This window comes from Salvelinus sp. IW2-2015, linkage group LG28, assembly GCF_002910315.2.
Source record: "Salvelinus sp. IW2-2015 linkage group LG28, ASM291031v2, whole genome shotgun sequence".
Lineage (NCBI taxonomy): Eukaryota > Metazoa > Chordata > Actinopteri > Salmoniformes > Salmonidae > Salvelinus > Salvelinus sp. IW2-2015.
The window spans coordinates 20,015,749-20,038,765 of NC_036868.1; the positions used below are offsets into that span (position 1 = coordinate 20,015,749).

At 39.9% G+C, this 23,017-nt stretch overlaps 1 protein-coding gene across 1 annotated transcript in view; it reads left to right on the top strand.

Annotated features, from left to right (window-relative positions):
- The window catches only part of itpk1a (inositol-tetrakisphosphate 1-kinase a), a 68,841-nt gene that overhangs the window by 30,302 nt on the left and 15,522 nt on the right, over positions 1-23,017 (top strand). Inside the window, exons 3-4 of the mRNA XM_070435977.1 lie at positions 6,494-6,616; positions 14,133-14,250. Coding sequence (XP_070292078.1) covers positions 6,494-6,616; positions 14,133-14,250 — 241 coding nt within the window. The remainder of the gene's footprint in view (positions 1-6,493; positions 6,617-14,132; positions 14,251-23,017) is intronic.

A 23,017-nucleotide genomic window follows, 5' to 3' on the forward strand; every position in this document is an offset into this window, starting at 1 on the left:
GGTGCATTGCAAATGGTGTGCTATTCCCCATGTAGTGCACTACTTATGACTAGGGCTATGGGCAAAAGTAGTGCACTATATAGAGACTAGGGTACCATTTTTGGATGCAATCTGTCTTATTTCAGTTGTTAACCAAGGGCTTGGGGATTGCGATTGAACAGCTAGAATTTGTTGTTCCAAAGGTTGTTCATGGATTGTGTTGACATCCTTTGCCTAGAGAGCAGTCCAACCTGTGACACATTCTTCTCTTTTGGGCAACGTTGTTTTCTTCCTGTCCAATTTAGGTCAWTTCTGGATAATATTTGGGGGACCCCTTTTTGGGTCAAGAGCAACCCCCAGAAACATAAGTTCTGTGTAGTCAGTGTCTCAAACCAGTGTTGGTTATCGACCTGGCAGAAAGCATCGGAATCAGATTTGTTGAGCTGACACTTTGGATATTTCCACCAATGTCAGACTGAAGAATAGGGATTCAAAACAATAAAAAATGGTTAATCCCAAKCTTGCATGCATACTATATCTACGATATGGAAGATATTGTTTTCTTTGGAATCCTCGATCTCCTTAGGCGGAGCAATGCCCTGCATTGACAAGTCCACCAATCTTGTTCGATACATACTTGATAAATCATCTCCTCTGCCATAAATATTACATGAGCTGGGAATATTAGACCTGGCTGGACATCCTCGCCAGAAGTAAGAATTTCTGTTGGAATTGAATTGGTCTATCTTTTCGAATGTCTGTTGGCAATGCCCCAAGACAATAAGGTTGCACTGTGATCTTGGACCTTGTTTGACAATAGAATAGATACTTTGTCAACTTTTCTACAGAAATTAATTGCTTTCACACACACACACACACACACACACACACACACAGGTCAACCCTGTTGAAGCAGGACTATTTTAAACACAGATGGTTTACTATGGTATGTGGGAGTTGGAACCAAACAGAATCGGAACCGGGAACAAAAGTGATCTATATGGTTCCGGAACAATCCCACAAAAAAATGCAACAAAGAGCCTATGCAAAGCTTTTCCATCTGTCAATCAAACTTCTTCCAGTGTCTGTCTGCTTGCTGAAAATCTTTGCCAGTGTGTAGGTTACCTACCTCTCCCCTGCCGAAGCATACAGTTGAAGTCGGAGGTTTACATACACCTTAGCCAAATGCATTTAAACTCATTTTTTCACTATTCCTGACATTTAATCCTAGTGCCCTGTCTTAGGTCAGTTAGGATCACCACTTTATTTTAAGAATGTCATATGTCAGAATAATAGTGTAGAGATTTTCTTTCATCACATTCCCAGTGGGTCAGAAGATTACGTACACTCAATTAGTATTTGGTAGCATTGCCTTTAAATTGTGTAACTTGGGTCAAATGTTTCGGGTAGCCTTCCACAAGCTTTCCACATTAAGTTGGGTGAATTTTGGCCCATTCCTCCTGACAGAGCTGCTGTAACAGTCAGGTTTGTAGGCATCCTTGCTCGCACACGCTTTTTCAGTTCTGACCACACATTTTCTATAGTTTTGAGGTCAGGGTTTTGTGATGGCCATTCCAATACCTTGACTTTGTTGTCCTTAAGCCATTTTGCCAGATGTTGCTTCAATAAATCCACAATTTTCCTGCCTCATGATGCCATCTATTTTGTGAAGTGCACCAGGCCGTCCTGCAGCAAAGCACCCCCACAACATGATGGTGCAACCCCCGTGCTTCACGGTTGGGATGCTGTTCTTCGGCTTGCAAGCCTCCCCCTTTTACCTCCAAACAGAACGATGGTCATGATGGGCTAACAGTTCTATTTTTGTTTCATCAGACCAGAGGACATTTCTCCAATAAAGTAAGATCTTTGTCCCCATGTGCAGTTGCAAACAGTAATCTGGCTTTTTTTATGGCAGTTTTGGAGCAGTGGCTTCTTCCTTGCTGAGCGGCCTTTCAGGTTATGTCGATATAGGACTATTTTTACTGTGGATATAGATACTTTTGTACCTGTATCCTCCAGCATCTTCAAGGTCCTTAGCTGCTGTTCTGGGATTGATTTGCACTTTTCGCACAAGTACGTTCATCTCTAGGAGACAGAACGCATCTCCTTCCTGAGCGGTATGACGGCTGCGTGGTCCCATGGTGTTTATACTTGTGTACTATTGTTTGTACAGATGAACGTGGTACCTTCAGGCATTTAGAAATTGCTCCCAAGGATGAATCAAACTTGTGGAGGTCTACAGTTTTTTTTTTTTTTTTCTGATGTCTTGGCTGATTTCTTTTGATTTTCCCATGATGTTAAGCAAAGAGGCACTTCAAGAGTTTGAAGGTAGGCCTTGAAATACATCCACAGGTACACCTCCAATTCACTCAAATGATGTCAATTAGCCTATCAGAAGATTCTAAAGCCATGACATAATTTTCTGGAATTTTCCAAGCTGTTTAAAGGCACAGCCAACTTAGCGTATGTAAACTTCTGACCCACTGGAATTGTGATACAGTGAAATAATCTGTCTGTAAACAATTGTTGGAAAAATGACTTGTCATGCACAAAGTAGATGTCCTAACCGACTTGCCAAAACTATAGTTTGTTAACAAGAAATTTGCGGAGTGGTTGGAAAACGAGTTTTAAGGACTCCAACTTAAGTGTATGTAAACTTCCGCAGACGCTCGGTCACGGGTGAGCAGTATGGGTGAAATTATTGAATAACGTATGTGTATATTTCTTCTTCAGCGCACGCAACATGATGGTCTAGTTTGGGTGTACAGTGCCTTTAGAAAGTATTTATACCCCTTGACTTATTCCACATTTTGTTACAGCCTGAATTCAAAATGGGTAAAATTAGTATTTTTGCTAATTTATTGAAAATGGAATGCGAAAAGTATTCAAACCCCTGAGTCTGTTAGAATCACCTTTTTGCAGCCTTACCTCCTTACTTCATTTGCACATGCTGTATACAGATTTTTCTATTGTGTTATTGACTGTARGTTTGTTTATCCCATGTTTAACTCTGTGTTTTTGTCACACTGCTCTGCTTAATCTTGTACACTAATAGTTGTACTAGTTCCCATACTGACAGACACCTCGTTAAGTTRGCTGATGACACTGCCTTGATCAGCCTGTTGCATGATGACGAGGAACATCATGGCCCGGTCCTAGATGACTTTGTAGAGTGGTGTGAGGAATCACACTTGGTCCTCAATACTAACAAGACCAAAGAGATGTGCATAGACTTCAGGAAGAGAACACCACCTACCTCTGCAACATCTATCAGAGGCCAGAATATAGAAATTGTAGAGGAATATAAATATCTGGGTGTCTTTTTGGACAGTAAGCTTCAGTGGAGTAAATGTACAGACCAGATCTACAAAAAGAGCCAACAGAGACTGTACTTTCTAAAAAAGTTGGGTTCTTTTAATATAGACTGTACTATATTGACTCTGTTTTACAAATCCTTTATTGAGAGTATTTTAACTTTTTGTGTTTGTTGGTTTGGCAATGCCACTGTCAGTCAGAGAAACATGCTGAGAAGGATTATTACCACAGCAAGCAAGGTACTTGGAGTCAAACAGACAGGCCTGGATGAGATTTTTAAGGTCAGGGCCCTCCGTAAGGCTCACAAAATCATTTTAGACCCAAGTCACCCCCTGTACCTGGACTTTGAATTACTCCCCTCTGGGCGCAGGTATAGGGCACCCCTCAGCAGGAAAAATAGAACGAGACAATAATTTGTGCCAGGTGTGATATCCCTTTTAAATAGCTCGGGCAAATGTTCCCATTGACCCCGTAAGGCCAGCAGGCTAGTCTTTTCTTCTTTTTAAATTTTAAATTAAAAAAAAATATTTTTATTTTATTTTATTTATTGGTGCGTGACTGTTATTGAAAGTTGTATTGTCAATCTTGTTTTGTATTTAACGCCACTTTAAATGTGTACATGACACTGCAACAACATTTCCCCATGGGGACAATAAAGTAAGTAAGTAAGTAATCCTGGCCAGGTCGCAGTTGTAAATGAGAACTTGTTCTCAACTGGCCTACCTGATTAAATAAAGATAAAATAAATAAATACAGCTGTGAGTCATACTGAGTAAGTCTAAGCGCTTTACACACCTGGATTGTAGGACATTTGTACAGTCTTTAAAAGTTATTCAAGCTCTCATGTCGGTTGTAGATGGCTATTTTCAAGTCTTGCCATAGATTTTAAGTCAAAACTGTAGCTAGGCCACTCAGGAACATTCAATGTCGTCTTGGTAAGCAACTCCAGTGTAGATTTGTACTTGTGTTTTAGGTTATTGTCCTGCTGAAAGGTGAATTTGTGTCCCAGTGTCTGTTAGAAAGCAGACAACCAGGTTTTCCTCCTAGAATTTTGCCTCTGCTTAGCTCATTCTGGGTTTTTTTTTAAATAAAAAAAACAACTGCCCAGTACTTACCGATTTACAAGCATATCCACAACATGATGCAGCCACCACTATGCTAGAAAATGTGAGGAGTGGTACTCAGTAATGTTTTATTGGATTTGGCCCAAACGTAACACTTTGTATTCAGGACAAAATCTTAATTGCTTTGCCACATTTTTATATAGTACAGTATTACTTTAGTGCCTTGTTGCAAACAGGATGCATGTTTTGGAATATTTGTATTCTGTACAGGCTTCCTTTTCACTCTGTCAATTAGGTTAGTTTTCTCCTAAGGATGGATCAACAACATTGTATTTACGCCACAATACTATCACAGCCATTAAACTAACTGTTTTTAAGTTGCTTTGGACTTGTGGTGAAATCCTGAGTGCTTTTCTTCCGTTAAGGCAACTGAGTTAGGGAAGACGCTTGTATCTTTGTAGTGACTTGGTGTAGTGATACACCATCCAAAGTGTAATTTAATAACCTCACCATCCTCAAAGGGATATTCAATGTCTGCTTTTTGTTTTTGTTTTACCCATCTACCAATAGGTGCCTTTGCGAGGCATTGGGGAAAATCTCCATGGTCTTTGGTTGAATCTGTGTTTTGAAATTCACTGCTCGACTGAAGGACCTTACACTTATCTGTATGTGTAGGGTATAGAGATGAGGTAGTCATTCAAATCATATTAAACACTAGTATTGCACACAGTGAGTCCCTGCAACTTATTATCTGACTTGTTAAGCACATTTTTATTCCGGAACTTATTTAGGCTTGCCATAACGGGGTTGCATATTTGACACGACATTTGTTTTTAATTAATTTATAACCGTTTCAAAAAACATAATTCCACTTTTACATCATGGGATGTGTAGACCAGTGAACAAAAAAATCTAAATTTAATCAATTTTAAATTGCTGCAACACAACAAAATCTGTAAAAGTCAAGGGGTGTGAACTTTCTGGAAAGATGTTGGCTTTGCTAATGCACACATTCCCCTCCAATTGCTCAGTGCGGTTTACAAACCTGATCAATTGGAAGATGCACAGTGCTGGCGGCTACAAATGGTGGCTTTCATGTTCCTAAGAGCCTTTGCCAAAAGGAGTTCTGTACACAAACCCACTCTCTGCGGTCTCACTTAGGACACAATGAGGAATGACTGTCTTGGCTCTGAGGTGAAATTTCCCGTAGGTACCAATCTAGGATCATCTTTGCTTCCCCAATCCTAACCATTCGTGGGGGGAAATGCAAAACTGACCCAAGATCAGCGTCTAGGGACAACTTTTTACCCTACACCTTCAACTTACATGATGAGTTCCCAAGCTGAACTCATCAGCCAGCCTCTCTCTGCCTGCCTTCTCATGATTATGTTTTCTTAAATCAGCCGAGAAGAAGGCTCTGATCCTGCCGCTAGAACATTTCCAGACTGTGCGTCCCAAACAGCACCCTATTCCATATTTAGTTCACTACTTTTGACCACGGCCCATAAAGTAGTGCACTTTATAAGGAATAGGGTGCCATTTTGGATGCAGACATCCTCTCCCTGATTAAACTAGAGCCTTGTAGGGAACAGGCCCCAGAGGCCTCCCAAATAAAATGTTCCCCCTCAATTTCATCCCACGACTTGGTAGGTCTGTTTCTGCTCCTTTATTTGGTGCCAGCGCTGGACCGTTGACCATATGACCGGGTCCCTACTCCTTACATAATGTCTCCCAAATGACAGGACCTTGGTCAAAAGTAGTGCACTATATAGGGAATAGTGTCATTTGGGAAGCAGACAATGTTCCTTGCTGCTTTTTTCTTCTCCCAGCTGTTGTTACCAGAACTAGTCTGTAAAGCCCATATGGTCGTATCGTTTTTGGCGAGAGAGGGGGGGAAATGGAGGCTTTGAACGGGCCTAATTTTAGCAAAAACAAAGTCTTTGACCTGTTGGGTCAAACCCCAAAGGATTGGCCTAAGTGTGGTCATCACCCATAGGCCTCATCAAAGGTAGTGCATTATATAGGGTGCATTTGGAACAGACCCCATATATTATCAACTAATAAAACAAGGTGTCTTGATTTTTATCTTGCCTAACTTCTGAGCACTCTTTCTCCCTCTCACTCCCTGTGTGCAGCTGGATCTGAGTCGGCCCCTGGAGGAGCAGGGCCCTCTGGATGTCATCATCCACAAGCTGGCGGACCTCATTCTGGCAGACCAGAATGACACGCAGGCCCTGCTATTGGTGCAGAGTGTCCAGGTAAGCCAATCGGCACCGCTAAAACATTGTACGGGTGGATCACAAGCTCTTCACCTAATGGGGGAAGTTGTTCTTTGACAGGTGCAGCCATTTCTTTGAGGGCTAGGGGTCTGTAGGTACTGTAGGATGTTTCTCTTTGAGGGGTATGTCTTTGGTGATTACATCCTTCTGTAATTTTGCTCTGAGATTTTGGTGAACGCTTGTGGTGTTCCTGGATATAAATGTGATAATGAAATATGATTTATTTTATTGATCATCTGCAGGAGCTCTCCTAATCATGACTTAATCCATTCTTATTCAACTACAGGTAACTGTCAAAATAATGGAAACCCTTGAGTAAATGAGGAATACAAAGTATATTGAAAGCCGGTGCTTCCACATAGTGTGGTTCCTGAGTTAATTTATCAATTAACATACCATCATGCTTCAGGTGATAAAAAAAGCTGGACAGGCCATTTATTCTGGCCATTATTTTGGCTACCATGGCTATGCCCCCATAGAATGCCAATGCACCCATCCACAGGGCATGAGTGGTCACTGAATGGGTTGATACGCATGAAAACAATGTCGGTCACCAGAGCACAACCCAATTTATGGGAGATTCTGGAGCGTCACCTGAGACGGCGTTTTCCACCACCAGAACGCATCCCTCCAATAGAGCTCCAGACACTTGTAGGCTCTATGCCAAAGTGCATTGAAGCTGTTCTGGCTCGTGGTGGCCCAATGCCCAATGAAGAAACTGTTGGTGTTTCCTTTATTTTGGCAGTTACCTTTTTATATTCTTACAGGGGCCAGATTTGAAAGGTTATTTACAGGGGTACAGACATTTTCTACCTGTGATTTACAATGGGTGAAAGTAGATTTTAGAATTTCTCCTCGTATAGAACCTATGTATGAAATGGTTTTTTTATGGGCCTAATGGTAAATATGAGTAATTTAACTGTAAAAAATATTACCTTTTTAATGTGGCATGAACATGTATTCATCTGATTTGTCAAACAAATCCCTTCAAAAAGTAGGCTACCTGCAATCTAAAATAATTCCAGCATCTAAAACTGTGCACCCTCTATTTGATGAATGGAAAGAGATCTATTAAAATACCAAAAAGTTGAATGGCATTATGAAACTGTCATTAGACACACCTGAATTGATTGATTGCATCCATCGTTTCGCTCTGCTTTGAGACAAGTATGGGGTCTTGAGAAATCAATATGTCAGATTTTTGGATATTGGTTAGGCTACAATTAGGCTGTGTAAATGTTAGCTGAGGTGAGTGCTGCTAATGATCATCTTGACTAGTTGTCTCATTTATTAGCACTGATCAGATCATTTTGCCAGCATGTTATGTAGCTTAACAAGTGGATTATATGCTAATCAATGTCATTTTGTTTCAGTGACTCTGTCTGTATATTTCTGTCTGGGCAAATACTTGGAGGTGGTATAGCTCATCTATTAAGTTGCTCATCTATCAGAAACATTAGTATGCAACAGTGTAGCCTAAATCAAGTGCAGGCCTATTATTTTACTCAATAGCGTATAGGCAGCTCCAAAAGCCCACAGAGGTTGTGAAAAATGAACACGAGTCGAATGCTTTTGAAAATATAGAATCGATTGGTATTATTTTCTATCGGTATCATGATGAAGATACTCAATGTGAGACCCTATGCCTGCTCCCTAACAAAGCAGGGTGAAGGTAGGAAAGAGGTGAATGTGGATCAAAAGCTGATCACGGTAGTATGTCTTGTCTGTTTTAATGAACAAAATAACTATTGATTTCCATACAGGCTGCACGGACCAGTAACATAATTCAACTCAAAATATACCTTTCTCTTCTTTTGAAAATAGGACCTGCCTAAATAAATGTAATAATGGAAATATTTTTGATGGTGTATATTCTCTATGGACTTATTAAAATGGACGGCCACCCACATCTGCACACTACAACTACCACTTGTTTCCGGCATGCCGGCAAGCTCACGGGAGGTATAAAAGGCGTATGCAGGCAAGAATGTGGTAAAAATGAGCCTGTTGTAAGCGGGTCATACATTGCCCCCAAAAAATGTACAGGCGAAATACCGTAAATCCTATGTGAAAGCAGTATTCGGTTAGTATTGTGGAGTAACTACAATGTTGATCCATCTTCAGTTTTCTTCCATCATAGCCATTAAACTTTTAAACTTTTTTAAAATCACCATTGGCCTCATGGTGAAATCCCTGAGTAGTTTCTTTCCTCTCCAGCAACTGCGTTAGGAACGATACCTCTTTTTTTGTGAGTGTATTGATACACCATCCAAAGCATAATTAATAACTTCACTATGGTCACAGGGATATTCAGTGTCTGCTTTTACATTTTTACATATCAACCAATCTGACCTTTGCGAGACACTGGAATACCTCCCTGGTCTTTGTGGTTGAATCATCTATTTTTTTAAATGAACTACTTGACTTGGGGATCTTACAGATACTGTATGTGTGCGGTACAAAGCCGCAGAATATTGCACGCAGAATGAGTCCATACAACTTATGTGATTTGGACACTTTTACTCCTGAACATTTTTTAGGCTTGCCATAACAAAGGGGTTGAATACTTATTGACTTGAGCCATTTGTGTAAAAATTTCAACAAAATAAATCCACTTTGACATTATGGGGTGTTGTGTATAGATCACTGCCACAAAATATTTCTGAAGGCACTAGGCCTACTTTGGCAAAGTTTTTGGTGAAAYCCTTAGCATGCCGAAAGTCATTTCTAACTGGCACACGGGCCACACAAACAGGCATTACTACTTCAAAGTTGCAGGAAATACGAATAACTGATGCATTCTTTTAATCAATTATGAGAAATGAGTTCCTTTTAACTACACTACCGCTGTCTGAGTTGCTCCACGGGACAACCAGCGCACGCTTGCTACCCGACAGATAATATTATGCTGAAACTAGGTGAATGTTGATTGCCCATTTTCTCCTTTCCATCAGGCTTGGCTGTCGTTTTGTCTTCGGGGGGTGCCTCTGCTAAGGATGTCTGAGATTGTGTGTAAAACCTAAGCTAATAAGTTACATGTTTTTTGCCTTTTTTCCCCCTCCAATTCGAGCCCTCAGTGTAGGGAATTTGAGCATTTTGTTTGAGATCAAATCAGAGGAGAAATTAACACTTATTTTGAAAAGCAGTCCCCAATCATGTCAATTGTTTTATCCCTCAAGTATTTTTGCTAGATATGTATTGGATGTTAGCAGCTCTGATTTGGCTGTAACTGGTACGTTGGGTGATATTGATTGACAGCACTTAAGTGGTGGGACTACAGGAAAACAGATGATCCTATTGGAGAATATTGAACGAGGGCTCATTTTAGAACTAAACATTGGATTTTTGCAGGGATGTTTTTGTGTGGATTTTTATATTAATGTTGATAATTGATCAAAGGGCCATTCTAAATTGATAAAGGGGCCGGATCTAGCCCATGGGCCGCCAGTTGAATAGCCGTGACTAGAGGTCGACCGATTTTAATCGGAATGGCCAATTTAATTAGGGCCGATTTTCAAGTTTTCATAATCAGTAATCGTCATTTTTGGAAGCCGATTTATATTGCAATCCACGAGGAGATTGCGTGGCAGACTGACAACCTGTTACGTGAGTGCAGGCTGCAAGGAGCCATGTTAAGTTGCTAGCTAGCTTTAAACTTCTCTTATAAAAAAACAATAAATCTTAACATAATTACTAGTTAACTACACATGGTTGATATTACTATTTTAAGTAGCTTGTCCTGTGTTGCATATAATCAATGTAGATCCTGAAATTGTCACTTCTCTTGCGTTCAGTGTAAGCAGAGTCAGGGTATATGCAGCAGCTTGGGTCGCCTGGCTCGTTGCGAACTGTGTGAAGACCATTTCTCCCTAACAAAGACCGTAATTAATTTGCCAGAATTTTACATAATTATGACATAACATTGAAGGTTGTGCAATGTAATAGTAATATTTAGACTTAGGGTTGCCAACCGTTCGATAAAATACAGAACGGTTCCGTATTTCACTGAAAGAATATACGTTTTGTTTTCGAAATMATAGTTTCCGGATTTGACCATTTATTAATGACCTAAGGCTCGTATTTCTGTGTGTTTTATTATATTATAATTAAGTCTATGATTTGATAGAGCAGTCTGACTGAGCGGTGGTAGGCAGCAGCAGGCTCGTAAGCATTTATTCAAACTGCACTTTCCTCCGTATGCCAGCAGCTTTTCGCAATGCTTGAAGCACAGCGCGGCTTATGACTTCAAGCCCATCAACTCCCAAGATTAGGCTGGCAATACTATAGTGCCTATAAGAACATCCAATAGTCAAAGGTCTATGAAATACAAATGGTATAGAGAGAAATAGTCCTATAACTACAACCTAAAACTTCTTAACTGGGAATATTGAAGACTCCTGTTAAAAGGAACCACTAGCTTTCATATGTTTTGAGCAAGGAACTTAAACATTAGCTTTTTTACATGGCACATAGTGCACTTTTACTTTCTTCTCAACACTGTTTTTGCATTATTTAAACCAAATTGAACATGTTTATTTATTTGAGACTAAATTGATTTTATTTATGTATTAAGTAAAAAATAAGTGTTCATTGTTCATTCAGTATTGTTGTAAATGTCATTTATTATAATACATTACATTTACAACAATACTGAATGAACAGTGAACACTTATTTTTAACTTAATATAATACATAAAATATATACGGCCGATTTTAATCGGTATCGTCTTTTTTTGGTCCTCCAATAATCGGTATAGTTATCGGTGTTGAAAAAAAATAATCGGTCGATCTCTAGCCGTGACCTAATCCGTAGGGGGGTTCGCAGGAGTAGGGGAAGATCAAAGGGTGGTGAATGTAGTTCATGTCGCCCATAGCATGTTGGGGTGGAGTACATCGGTGACCTCACACCTTCCTTGAGTCATCTGTCCCTCAGAGGGACCGACTAGACGGTTGCATGAGTTGTGGTGCAGAAGGTTGCTAGTTTGTCTTTCACGTGGCAGAACAGAATGCACTGTTACACTCCCTAGCATCGCAGTGAACCACATTAGCTTTCGCAACAGCTAATGGGGATCCTAATAAAATCCCAAACATTGGAAGGAAACCGCAAGTTCCAAATTTCATGAGCGTTTTAGTCAGTGCACTGGTCTGCTGTCCACATCTACATAAAACACATGTAATTGACTCCTTAAACTTACCCACTCCTTCAGTCCTCTTTTCTCTAGACACTATACAAACCTAGAGCTGATATATGGCATACTTTAATGCAGAATTTGTTTTCAGTTCCACATGATAAAGTCTGCTCGATTTTTAAAAGCTTGACACGTTTAATGGTCCTCAGCAAACTTGGATTTGGTTTATAGGCCTATTTTCAGCTTTATATGACTAATGACTCCCATTTAGTTTCTTTAATGGTCATTAATTTGAATGTTTACCCTGGACCCCCTCATTTGTTTAAAGAGCCATTGCACTCAAATCACATTTTAGCAGATGTTTTCAGACGTCAAAAGTAGTCTGTCAGAGGGAGTCCATGTCCCAGGCCAGCTGTTTTGTAGATCCAGCTACGTGCCACAATCTAAAACTAATGGAAAAGATAAGAACTGTGTTATTTCCAGTTTGTCTGTACTTATCCTGTTTCATTCATCTGATGACATGGGATGTGGACTGCTTTTCAGGCCTGAAAACWTCTGACAACTTCTGATTGTGGAGTAAAATTTAAAGTTTAAAGGGGAACGGTTTTTGAAGTTGATATGTCTAAGGCACAGGGATTAGAGCCGAGTTTCTTTCATACAGTGAGGTACAAGAGTATTTGGACAGTGACACTACTCTAGCACTTCGGATTTTAAATAATGCAATGACTGCAGTTGAGGTGCAGACTGTCAGCTTTCTTTGAGGGTATGTTCATCCATATTGGATGAACCGTTTAGAAATTACAGCACTTTTTGAACAAAGTATTGGAACAAATTCACTTATGTCTATTAAAGTGGTCAAGTTTAGTGTTTGGTCCCATATTCCTACCACATAATGACATCAAACTTGTGACTATAAACCTGTTGGATGCATTTGCAATTTATTTATATCACGTGGGATTACATTAATGTGGATATTACCATGATTGCGAATAATCCTGAATGAATCGTGAGAAAGTTAGATGCACAAAGATCATACCCCCAAGACAGAAAAATGCTTAGCATGTTTATGTTTAACTTTCTCTCATCTTTATTCACAATTCTTTCAGGATTACCCATAATCATGGTAGCATCCAGATGAATCTATATGTGTTTAGAAATATATTATTTATAATAAGTGACTACAAAATGACACTATACATTATTTACCATTAATTTCTATTGGGCACACAATTATCTGACACACAAACAAAACATACTACAAATGCATCTAACAAGTTTGTAGAGTCACAAGCTTGATGTAGTCATTGCATGCTGGGAATATGGGACCAAATACTAAACTTTTGATTACTTTAAAACGTGAATTTGTCCCAATACTTTTGGTCCCTTAAGATGCGGGGAACAATGCCCAAAAAATGCTTTTCTTTCAAAATGTTTCATCCGATATCGATGAAAATGGCCTTGAATTAAAGCTGTCAGTCTTCACTTTAATGTCATTGTGCTGCAGTACAGACCCAAAACAACAACTGTGTCACTGTCCAAATGCTTTTGGACCTCACTGTTTACCAAAACAGACCAAGGAATGTCATAAACAAAAGGATGGTAAATTTAGCCACCAGTTTTTATATCACGTGGATTTCCCTGCACTCTTTCATCTTGTAAACATTAGGTAATATGCACTACGCCATATGAATACATGTTTTCACCCTTAGTTGTTCCCGGAGGCGTTGCTTTACACACCTGTAGTCTCAGAAAAACAAACAAAATTCCTCTCCTCCCTCTTCGTCTCCTTTTAAGGTTTCATTGACATTAGATGAGGGCGAAAATGGGCGCTCGAAATGGCAACATGCTAAATTGGCCAGTAGCCAAGCCTTTCATTTCAAATGTACTTGATTACATGGAGTTCCTTTTTGATTGTTGAAGTGCGTACAGAGATACTAATACATAAAAGCACAGACATGAAAACACATGGCCTCTACTGTGCTAGCACAAGTGGAGAACAGAACAGTACAAAACCGGTTGTTATTTGTTAGACTACAAAAAGGTTAACTTGGAAGTCACCTGTATACTTTCTGAAGTCTAGTATACATTTACGTAAACATTCTTCAGATTCATCAAATGTGGCTTTGTTGCTTTAAGGCTTGCCGAGGCTGTAATATAATTGAGAAATGTTCATTAGGGTGCAGAATATTTTAAAACTATTTGCATTGGAAAATGTGCGTTTCTTATTGTACAAGTCCAGGAAGTCCCGCTCAGTTTTTGGTGCCTAATAAACATGGCCTTGTGGTGTTTTTTGTTTGTTGCAAAGTGTGTTGCTYCGGTGTGCACTATTGAATACATACCTGATGTTTTTTTGGGACTGTCTTCAGGATTACATCGACACCCATCCTGAAATGGTGGTTCTGGACCCGCTGCCGGCCATTAGGACCTTGTTGGACCGCTGCAAGTCCTACCAGCTCATCCGCAGGCTTGAAGACTGCATGAAAGGTATAGAGACGGGACTGCCACCCAAAGTACACACACAAACTGACACGCGTACACACAAAAACTATCACAAATCCACACAGCCATGCATTCACATATCCCAAAACACAGACACTACACAGTCACTTGCCTAGACATTCTGTTAAGCCTTTGTGAGTTTTACGTCATAGCATCGACATAAGTAACATTCAAATCAGTTACTCACATACTGTGTGTTATGCACTTGCTCTGTTTACCTCTGGCCTGGGACTAACACACCTTCTCATAACTGGCAATGCCATCTGTGTTTGTGTGCGTGCGTGTATGAATTGTTTCCCTTTGGGTTGGGAAAGCCTGGAATTCCAAAATACAGGAAGCCCTCCCTGGCCTGTGTTCATGTTGCTACTGGCTACCTACATGAGCCCGGCACTTTCCGTAAGACTTTTGTCCCGGGCTGGATGTCGAAAGGCAGGCTTCATTTTGGGGCTTTGCACAAGGGAAATGTGTGGCTTAGGGTGGGTTTATTCACGGAGTGTGTATGAAAACTGCAGAGTGGCTCGTCTTTTGTCCTGCGCCATGGGGGCATTCCCAAACTAGCTAAACAAAAGGGATCAGGGTTGAAGAGGCCGAAGGGTTAGCGTTGCTAGCTGCATAGGCACATACTGTGAATCCCAAATGAGACCCTATTTCCTACATGGTGCATTACTTTTGACCAGTGCCCTATGGGTGCTGGTCAAAAGTAGTGCATTATGTAGGGAATATGGTGCAATTTGGTATGCAGTCATAGGCTCTGGCATGACAGTGTTTTATAGTCTGTGCTTGAAGTTGAATGAAAACGGTGTCAGACTCTGTGCTCACTTTAGGTGCTGGTACTCCATTTAAATTATGCAGTACGTGTTCATATTTAAGAGTGAATATTTTATGAGCTGCCGGTCTTCAAACAATAGAACAATCGAGGCGTTTGCACCAGCCCAATTCAAACACTGGTTATCGTATGGAAGTAAGGCTAGTTTCTATGTGTACCTATTTGTAGATAATAAGTTAATAAGTAAATTAGGATCGTTTCTGTGACCAATCTATCCTCTAAATGATGGGAGAGCTGTGTACTCTGACCAGTCAATTACGGCAGAATCTATTGGTACTTTTACATCAAGTGGCACGACTTGTAAGAGAGACATTTTGTTTATGGATCTTACTTAAACTAAATTAAATTAATGAGTTTATTATGTACTCTCCCCTCAACAACTTGAATAATATTTAAAATACTGTTTTTAATTAAAACCAAACTTGATTTGAAGATGCATTGATAAAGCCTCGTGGTAATATGAATTATAAAACATGCGGCTGTATAAGCATTCATAATAGCTCATTGCACCTTTTTGAGAAACGAGCTACATAGACTACTGAAAATACTAAGTTACCTAATACCTACAAATAAAATGATCCCTTAGTGACTACCCTATCCAGCTGACCTCCAGGACTGAACTTCCAGAGTAAGTGCACTCGACCTGGGGTAGTGTGAGGTGAACCGTGGGTCTTGGCTCCAGCTCCACAATTCTATTTAAAAATACCTCCGCAGTGAGCGAAGTGTTTTCTGTGGCTGTCCTTCTCCCAGGCAACCACTTCCATGGCAATTAGCCGGTAACAGTACAGACGGGAGAGAATAGGATCCTGGGTAAAAGCCGATAACACTCGCTTAAACTGTGGCTTTATGTAAGAGGCTACTTGAAGGCTTTTAGACTCCTATCAACGCACAGAATTAACATTCTCCGGGTCATATCAGCGCATTACATCGTCTATTTAGCGCCAAGTTTACTCTTTTCTTTTTTTGGTGTTCTTTACATTTTTCTCTGGTAGGCCTAACTTTAAATGTTACTTTCCACGCGATTTCCGGTCATATTACAAAGGGCCAACTTTTTGATCCCTTCAGGGGTTTTAGCATTCAAGAAATATTGATCGGAATATCACCGCCAGCCATGTATGGAATGTTAATAGTCTGAGGAGTTGGATAAAATACATACAGATCTGGAACCAGTCGTTCTTATAAAACCTCTTAAGAATCCTCAAAATCCAATTTAGGTTGAAAGATTTTGGCTAAAAGCTACTGGTAAAAGGTGGTTAAGTGCACACTTACAGTGAAGTGGAGAAGTAATATGAAAGGATCTATGCATGAGCCAGTCATCCATTCAAGGTTTGTTAGTGCTGGGCTGGAATAACCACACACACACACACACACACGCATGTATATATATATATGTGTGTGTATACATATATACATATATACATGTCTATGCACACTGCACTTTTGACCCTAGACAGCAGTTACAGCCTACTTGCTTGGTACACTCACTGGAATAGATTTCCAGTGAGTGTACTTATTTGTTTGTCTGTCAGTGTCATATAGTTTGTTACTTGTATCAGCAAAGAACAATAAATAATACCAAGGTAAACCGTAGTAACTGCAGCCCTTAGCTTGGTGAAACCAAGTAAAAAAGCAGTAACTGATGTGAGTGCAGTTAAATCAACTTTCATTGGTCGCATACACATTTAGCAGATGTTATTGTGGGTGTAGCGAAATGCTTGTGATCCTAGCTCGAACAGTGCAGTAATATCGAACACACAACCATACACACATTTTATAAAGTAAAATAATGGAATTAAGAAATATTGAAATATTAGGATGAGCAATGTCAAAGTATTCAAGCCCCTTCCCATTTTGTTACGTTACAGCCTTCCTCATCAGTCTACAAACAATACCCCATAATGTCAAAGCGAAAACAGGTTCTGAGAAACATTTTCACATTTATAAAAAATAAGATACCTTGTTCACAAGTATTCTGACCCTTTACAATGAGACTTGAAATTGAGCTCTGGTGCATCCTGTCATCTTTGCTGTTTCTACAACTTGATTGGATTCCGCCTGTGGTAAATTTCAATTGATTTGGAAAGGCACACACCTGTCTATATAAGGTCCCACAGTTGACAGTGCATGTCAGAGCAAAAACCAAGCCATGAGGTTGAATGAGTTGTCCGTAGAGAACCGAGACATGATTGTGTCCAGGCACAGATCTGGGGAAGGGTACCAAAAAGCATGAGAAAAGCAAGATTATCTGGTCTGATGAAATTAAGATTGAACTCTTTGGCCTGAATGCCAAGCATCACGTCTGGAGGAAACCTGGCACCACCCCTACGGTGAAGCATGGTAGTGGATGGCAGCATCATGCTGTGGGGATGTTTTTCAGTGGCAGAGACTGGGAGACTAGTCAGGATCGAGGGAAAGATGAACAAAGCAAAATACAGAGATCCTTGATGAAAACCTGCTCCAGAGCGCTCAGGACCTCACTGGGGCGAAGGTTCACCTTCCAACAGGACAACGATCCTAAGCACACAGCCAAGGAGTGGTTTCGGTACAAGTCTCTGAATTTACTTGAGGGGCCCAGCCAGAGCCTGGACTTGCACCTGATCGAACATCTCTGAAGAGACCTGAAAATAGCTGTGCAGCGACACTCCCAATCCAACCTGACAGAGCTTGAGAGGATCTGCAGAGAAGTATGGGAGAAACTCTCCAAAAACAGGTGTGTCAAGCTTGTAGCGTTATACCCAAGAACACTCAGGGCTGTAATCTCTGCCAAAGGTGCTTCAACAAAGTACCGAGTAAGGGTCTGAATACCTATGTAATTCTTTTTTTTTTAATGCTGTTTGGGGGGGGGGGGGCAATTTAATCCATTTTAGAATAAGGCTGTAACGTAACAATGTGGACAAAGTCGAGGTGTCTGAATACTTTCCGAATGCACTGTATGTACAGTACCAATCAAGTTTGGACACCTACTCATTCAAGGTTTTTTCTTTATTTTTACTATTTTCTACATTGTAGAATAATAGTGAAGACAAACTGAAATAACACATATGGAAACATGTAGTAACCAAATAAGTGTTTAAACAAATCTAAATATTTGAGATTCTTCAAAGTATCCACCCTTTGCCTTGACAGCTTTACACACTCTTGGCATCCTCTCAACCAGCTTCATGAGGAATGCTTTTCCAACAGCCTTGAAGTAGTTCCCATTTGCTGAGCACTTGTTGGCTGCTGTTCCTTCACTCTGCGGTCCAACTCCTCCCAAACCATCTCAATTGGGTTGAGGTCGGGTGGTTGTGGAGGCCAGGTCCTCTGATGCAGCACTCATCACTCTCCTTGGTCAAATAGACCTTACATAGCCTGGAGGTGTGTTTTGGATCATTGTCTTGTTGACAATCTAATGATTGTCCCACTAGGCGCAAACCAGTTGGAGGCGTATCACTGCAGTATGCTGTGGTAGCCATGCTGGTAAAGTGTGTCTTGAATTCTAAATAAATTACTGCAGTGTCACCATCTACTATGCGTCTCACAAAGACACGGTGGTTGGAACCAAAAATCTCTATTTGGACTCATCAAACTATTAATATGAAGGGGCTAGAAGCGTCGTCTAAGGTGAGCTACCGAGTGGCTAGGACAGGCAAGCCCCATACTATTGTGGAGGACTTAATTCTTCCTGCTCCCGTGAATATGACTGGGACAGTGCTGGGGGAAAAAGCCAAAAAAAKTATACAGACAATGTCTTCATAAAACACTTTCACAATGCATCAGTGACATGTCAGGAGATGTTTTGAAACAATTGRTAAATTCAATGTTTGGGACAGATTTCCACAGGTCTAATGTCCATTGCTCGTGTTTCTTGGCCCAACCAAGTCTCTTCTTATTGGTGTCCTTTTTAGTAGTGGTTTCTTTGCAGCAATTCGACCATGAAGGCCTGACTCATGCGGTCTCCTCTGAGCAGTTGATGTTGAGAAATGTCTGTTACTTGAACTCTGAAGCATTTATTTGGGCTGCAATCTGAGGTGCAGTTAACTCTAATGAACTTATCCTCTGCAGCAGAGGTAACTCTGGCTCTTCCTTTCCTGTGGCGGCCCTCATGAGAGCCAGTTTCATCATAGCGCTTAATGGTTTTTGCGACTGCAGTTGAAGAAACTTTAAAAGTTCTTGAAATGTTCCGTGTTGACTGACCTTCATGTCAAAAGTAATGATGGAATGTTTCTTTTTGCTTATTTTGGCTGTTCTTGCCAAATATGGACTATATATATGGACTTGGTATTTTACTTAATTGGGCTATATTTTGTGTACCACCCTTGTCACAACACAACTGATTGGTTCAAATGCATTAAGAAGGAAAAAAATTGCACAAATTAACGTTTAACAAGGCACACCTGTTAATTAAAATGCATTCCAGGTGAATAACTCATGAAGCTGGTTGAGTGCCTTGATGACAGCTTTGCACACTCTTGGCAAAGGGTGGCTACTTTGAAGAATATTACATCTATTTAGATTTGTTTAAAAAAAAATTGGGGGGGGTTACTGCATGATTCCATATGTGTTATTTCATAGTTTTGTGTTCACTATTATTCCTCAATGTAGAAAATAGTAAAAATACAGAAACCCTAGAATGAGTGTGTCCAAACTTTTGACTGGATGTGTGTGTTGTGTATAGAATATGTAGATGTAGTATATCCATATCTATCTGAAGAATAGTATATGTACAGCAATAGTTAAATGAGATAGGCCTTGACTAGAATACAGTGTATATACTTTACATATGAAGTGGGTTAAACAGTATGTAAACAGTATTCAAGGAACCAGTGTTCCATGACTATGTGTATATAGAGCAGCAGTCTCTAAGGTGCATAGTAGAGTAACTGGGTGGTAGCCGGCTAGACAGTGACTAACTTCAGGGAAGGGTACTGGGCAGAAGCCGGCTAGTGGCGGCTGTTTAYCAGGGATGGCCTTGAGATAGAAGCTGTTTCTCAGTCCCAGCTTTGATGCACTATGTATTGATGCACTACATGTATTGACATCGCCTTCTGGATGGCTGCTTTTTTCCTTGGTTTCACTAACTTTCTCCAGTTACTAAACCCCCCCCCCCTTTCCCCCCCATATTCTCCAACACTTTTCCACTTGAGCATCTATTTAATGTATAAAACATTTCAATAATGTGCAGTTACTGGTCTTTTGCTTTTTAGGTCAGAACTGTTAGCTGGCTAAGTCCTTGATCTTGGCCGGGATTCAATCTAAGGCGTGCTATAGCGCAGGTCACTATACAACTGACAATAAAAAATGTGCAAAGGCATTTTCCCTGACGTTTACGGAGACTGCGCATTCTAGCTCAACTGTAAATTGCCTTTTTAAGAGTAGGTTATAGCATTGAATCCCGGCCCTTGTTTTGTGATATTAACCGTCTCAACTATCATTGCCCAGTATTAACACACCTGGTTCAGGTAAGAGCTTGATGATTAGTCGAGTAGTAGTTGAAAAAGGTGTGATTGTGATGGGCTGGAACAAAAATGTGCAACTCTGGGGGTATTTCAGAGGTACAGCGAGATGGCAAGCTGTCACTGAAATGCTTGTACATATTTCCAGGTTCAGAAAAAAAGCTACATCTGAAGCTAATATCTCATCACTTTGGACACCCACAAGAATTATCTGTCTGGCCAATCTCTTTCTCATATATCCGATAACGGATTAGCTCTTATGTGTTCAGGCCTAGTTGTTTATTGTTTTATTTACTTAGCTTTTGTTTACCACTATTAGAACATACCTTTGCTCTTGTGTATCTNTTTTTTTTGTATATGTCCCCTCCAAAATTATTGCCAACCTTGATGATAAATATGAGCAAAAAAGACTAGAAATACTGAGCTATATTTTATGCTCATTTTAATAATCTCTATATTTTTTCATATTATAATAATATCTATATTTTTTTTGTTTAATAAGTAAAAAGATACAGGTAACTGTCAAAATAAAGTAAACACCAACATAATATCTTAATAGGGTGTTGGGTCACCACGAGTTGCCAGAACAGCGTCAATGTGCCTTGGCATAGATTCTACAAGTGTCTGGAACTCGGGTGTCGCATCCCTCCAATATTCTTCCATGAGAAATTCCATTATTTAGTGTTTTGTTGATGGTGGTGGAAACGCTGTCTCAGGCGCTTGTGTTCAATTGGGTTAAGATCTTCAATATACTTTGCCAAACTAAAGGAAACACTTGAGTAAATTAGGGATACAGTTACATGTTGGTGTCAATTATAAGATTCTTATAAATAAAATCAAACAATTAKATTTGCATAAAAATGCTACTTGGAAGTTATTCTCATTTTAAGGAACTGTATTGTGGTATTCCATGGTTTCCTGTTTCACTGGGCTATAAAAATTAGGTAACAGTTAAGTAAAATCATTTTGGTCATCCATCACAATGGGGAATAGGGAAAGAACTCACAAACGAAAAGTGACATGGTTGTTGACCTTTTATTTTATTTAGCAATTTTTGGGTACCCATTGCTTGATTTATACACTTACCAGTATTAGTGCAAAAATAAGCGATTTAAAACCACTGGATCAGTGGTAAAATTACCTGMCATTGGACGCAAGTGTATCTTGTCCGCACGCACAGTGAGGAAGATTGTTTGGGTAGCAAGGAAAATTCCAGGAGCCAAAGTTGGATAATTTCAGAACTTTGGAGACCTGAAAATCTACAATTAGACTCCACCTCCATGCCAATACGTTATTTGGAAGGGTTGCCAGAAAAAAAGCTTATGAGAGGAACCAACAAATGTGAACGCCTGGAGTTTGCTAAACGGCATTGGCATTTGGATTGGAACCGGGTGATATGGTCATATGAGACACAAATAGAGCTCTTTTATTAGGGGGTAGGAAACATGTTAAAWTAAATCCCATCAATACCTAGTCATGATTCCTGCATTTTCACAGACCTTGTAACAAAAATCCAGGTTTTGGGTCTGTGTGAATGGTTATCTGCTTTTTTTGCAGGTACATTAATTAACACTTCCCTAATTTGAAATGCAAACAGCCCCATGGTTTAACACACACCACGCTTCCCAATTTGCCAGTTATATGTATAAGGGGTATACATGTAAATAAGGGGCTGTTTGAAAGGGGATCATATAAATGTTGCCTTATATTTTTTAAATGGGTAGTAGAGGTTATTTATTTAATCCGGAGTCAGGCTTTACATGTCAAGTGGACTTGAAGGATATTTGGTATTTAAACCCGCCAATATGAAACTCCGAGCAGGCTCAATTAAATGCTCGAAGTGTGCAAAAAATATGTCCACTGTTGTGCCAAAATGTCAGCAGTCAAGTTTTCAAGATGGAGCACTTAATCCTGCAATGGTRGATAATTGGGAACCTTGTGGATTGTGAGGATGGAAGACTATCTTCTTACATGAACCCCTTAAAGACATTCTCCGGTACTTTGTTGACTAGTATGATCTACGAGCAGAATTTACTGTTTTATCTACCTCAGTTAGCCAAGAAATTCCTAGTTTGAAAGTGACTTCTGGAAGCTGTGTGGCACCATTTCCCATACATTTATTCCACATGGTACAGTCCCCTAACAATTTGAGTTTCAGCCAATGAGCTTCAGCCCCTTGCCTTTTGAGTGACAGCTAACAAGACACATAGATAGATATCTATCTCAGAGTGAGAGTGCAATCTTTCTGTGTCTGTCTGAATAGTGGTGTATCTGTTGCCCCGTTTCCATCATGACATTTAATTAAGCCGTACGTAATCTTTACGGATAAGTGTAATGTTTGTAATGCAAGATGGAGAGCCAGTCTCGTCAGAGATTGCATTTTATTTTTGGGYTTGCAAAATATGACCTTATCAATCAAGACAGGATAAATATATTGTTTCCAGTGAAAATAAAACATGATTTGTTTAGTTTTTCATAAACTTGTTTTCCT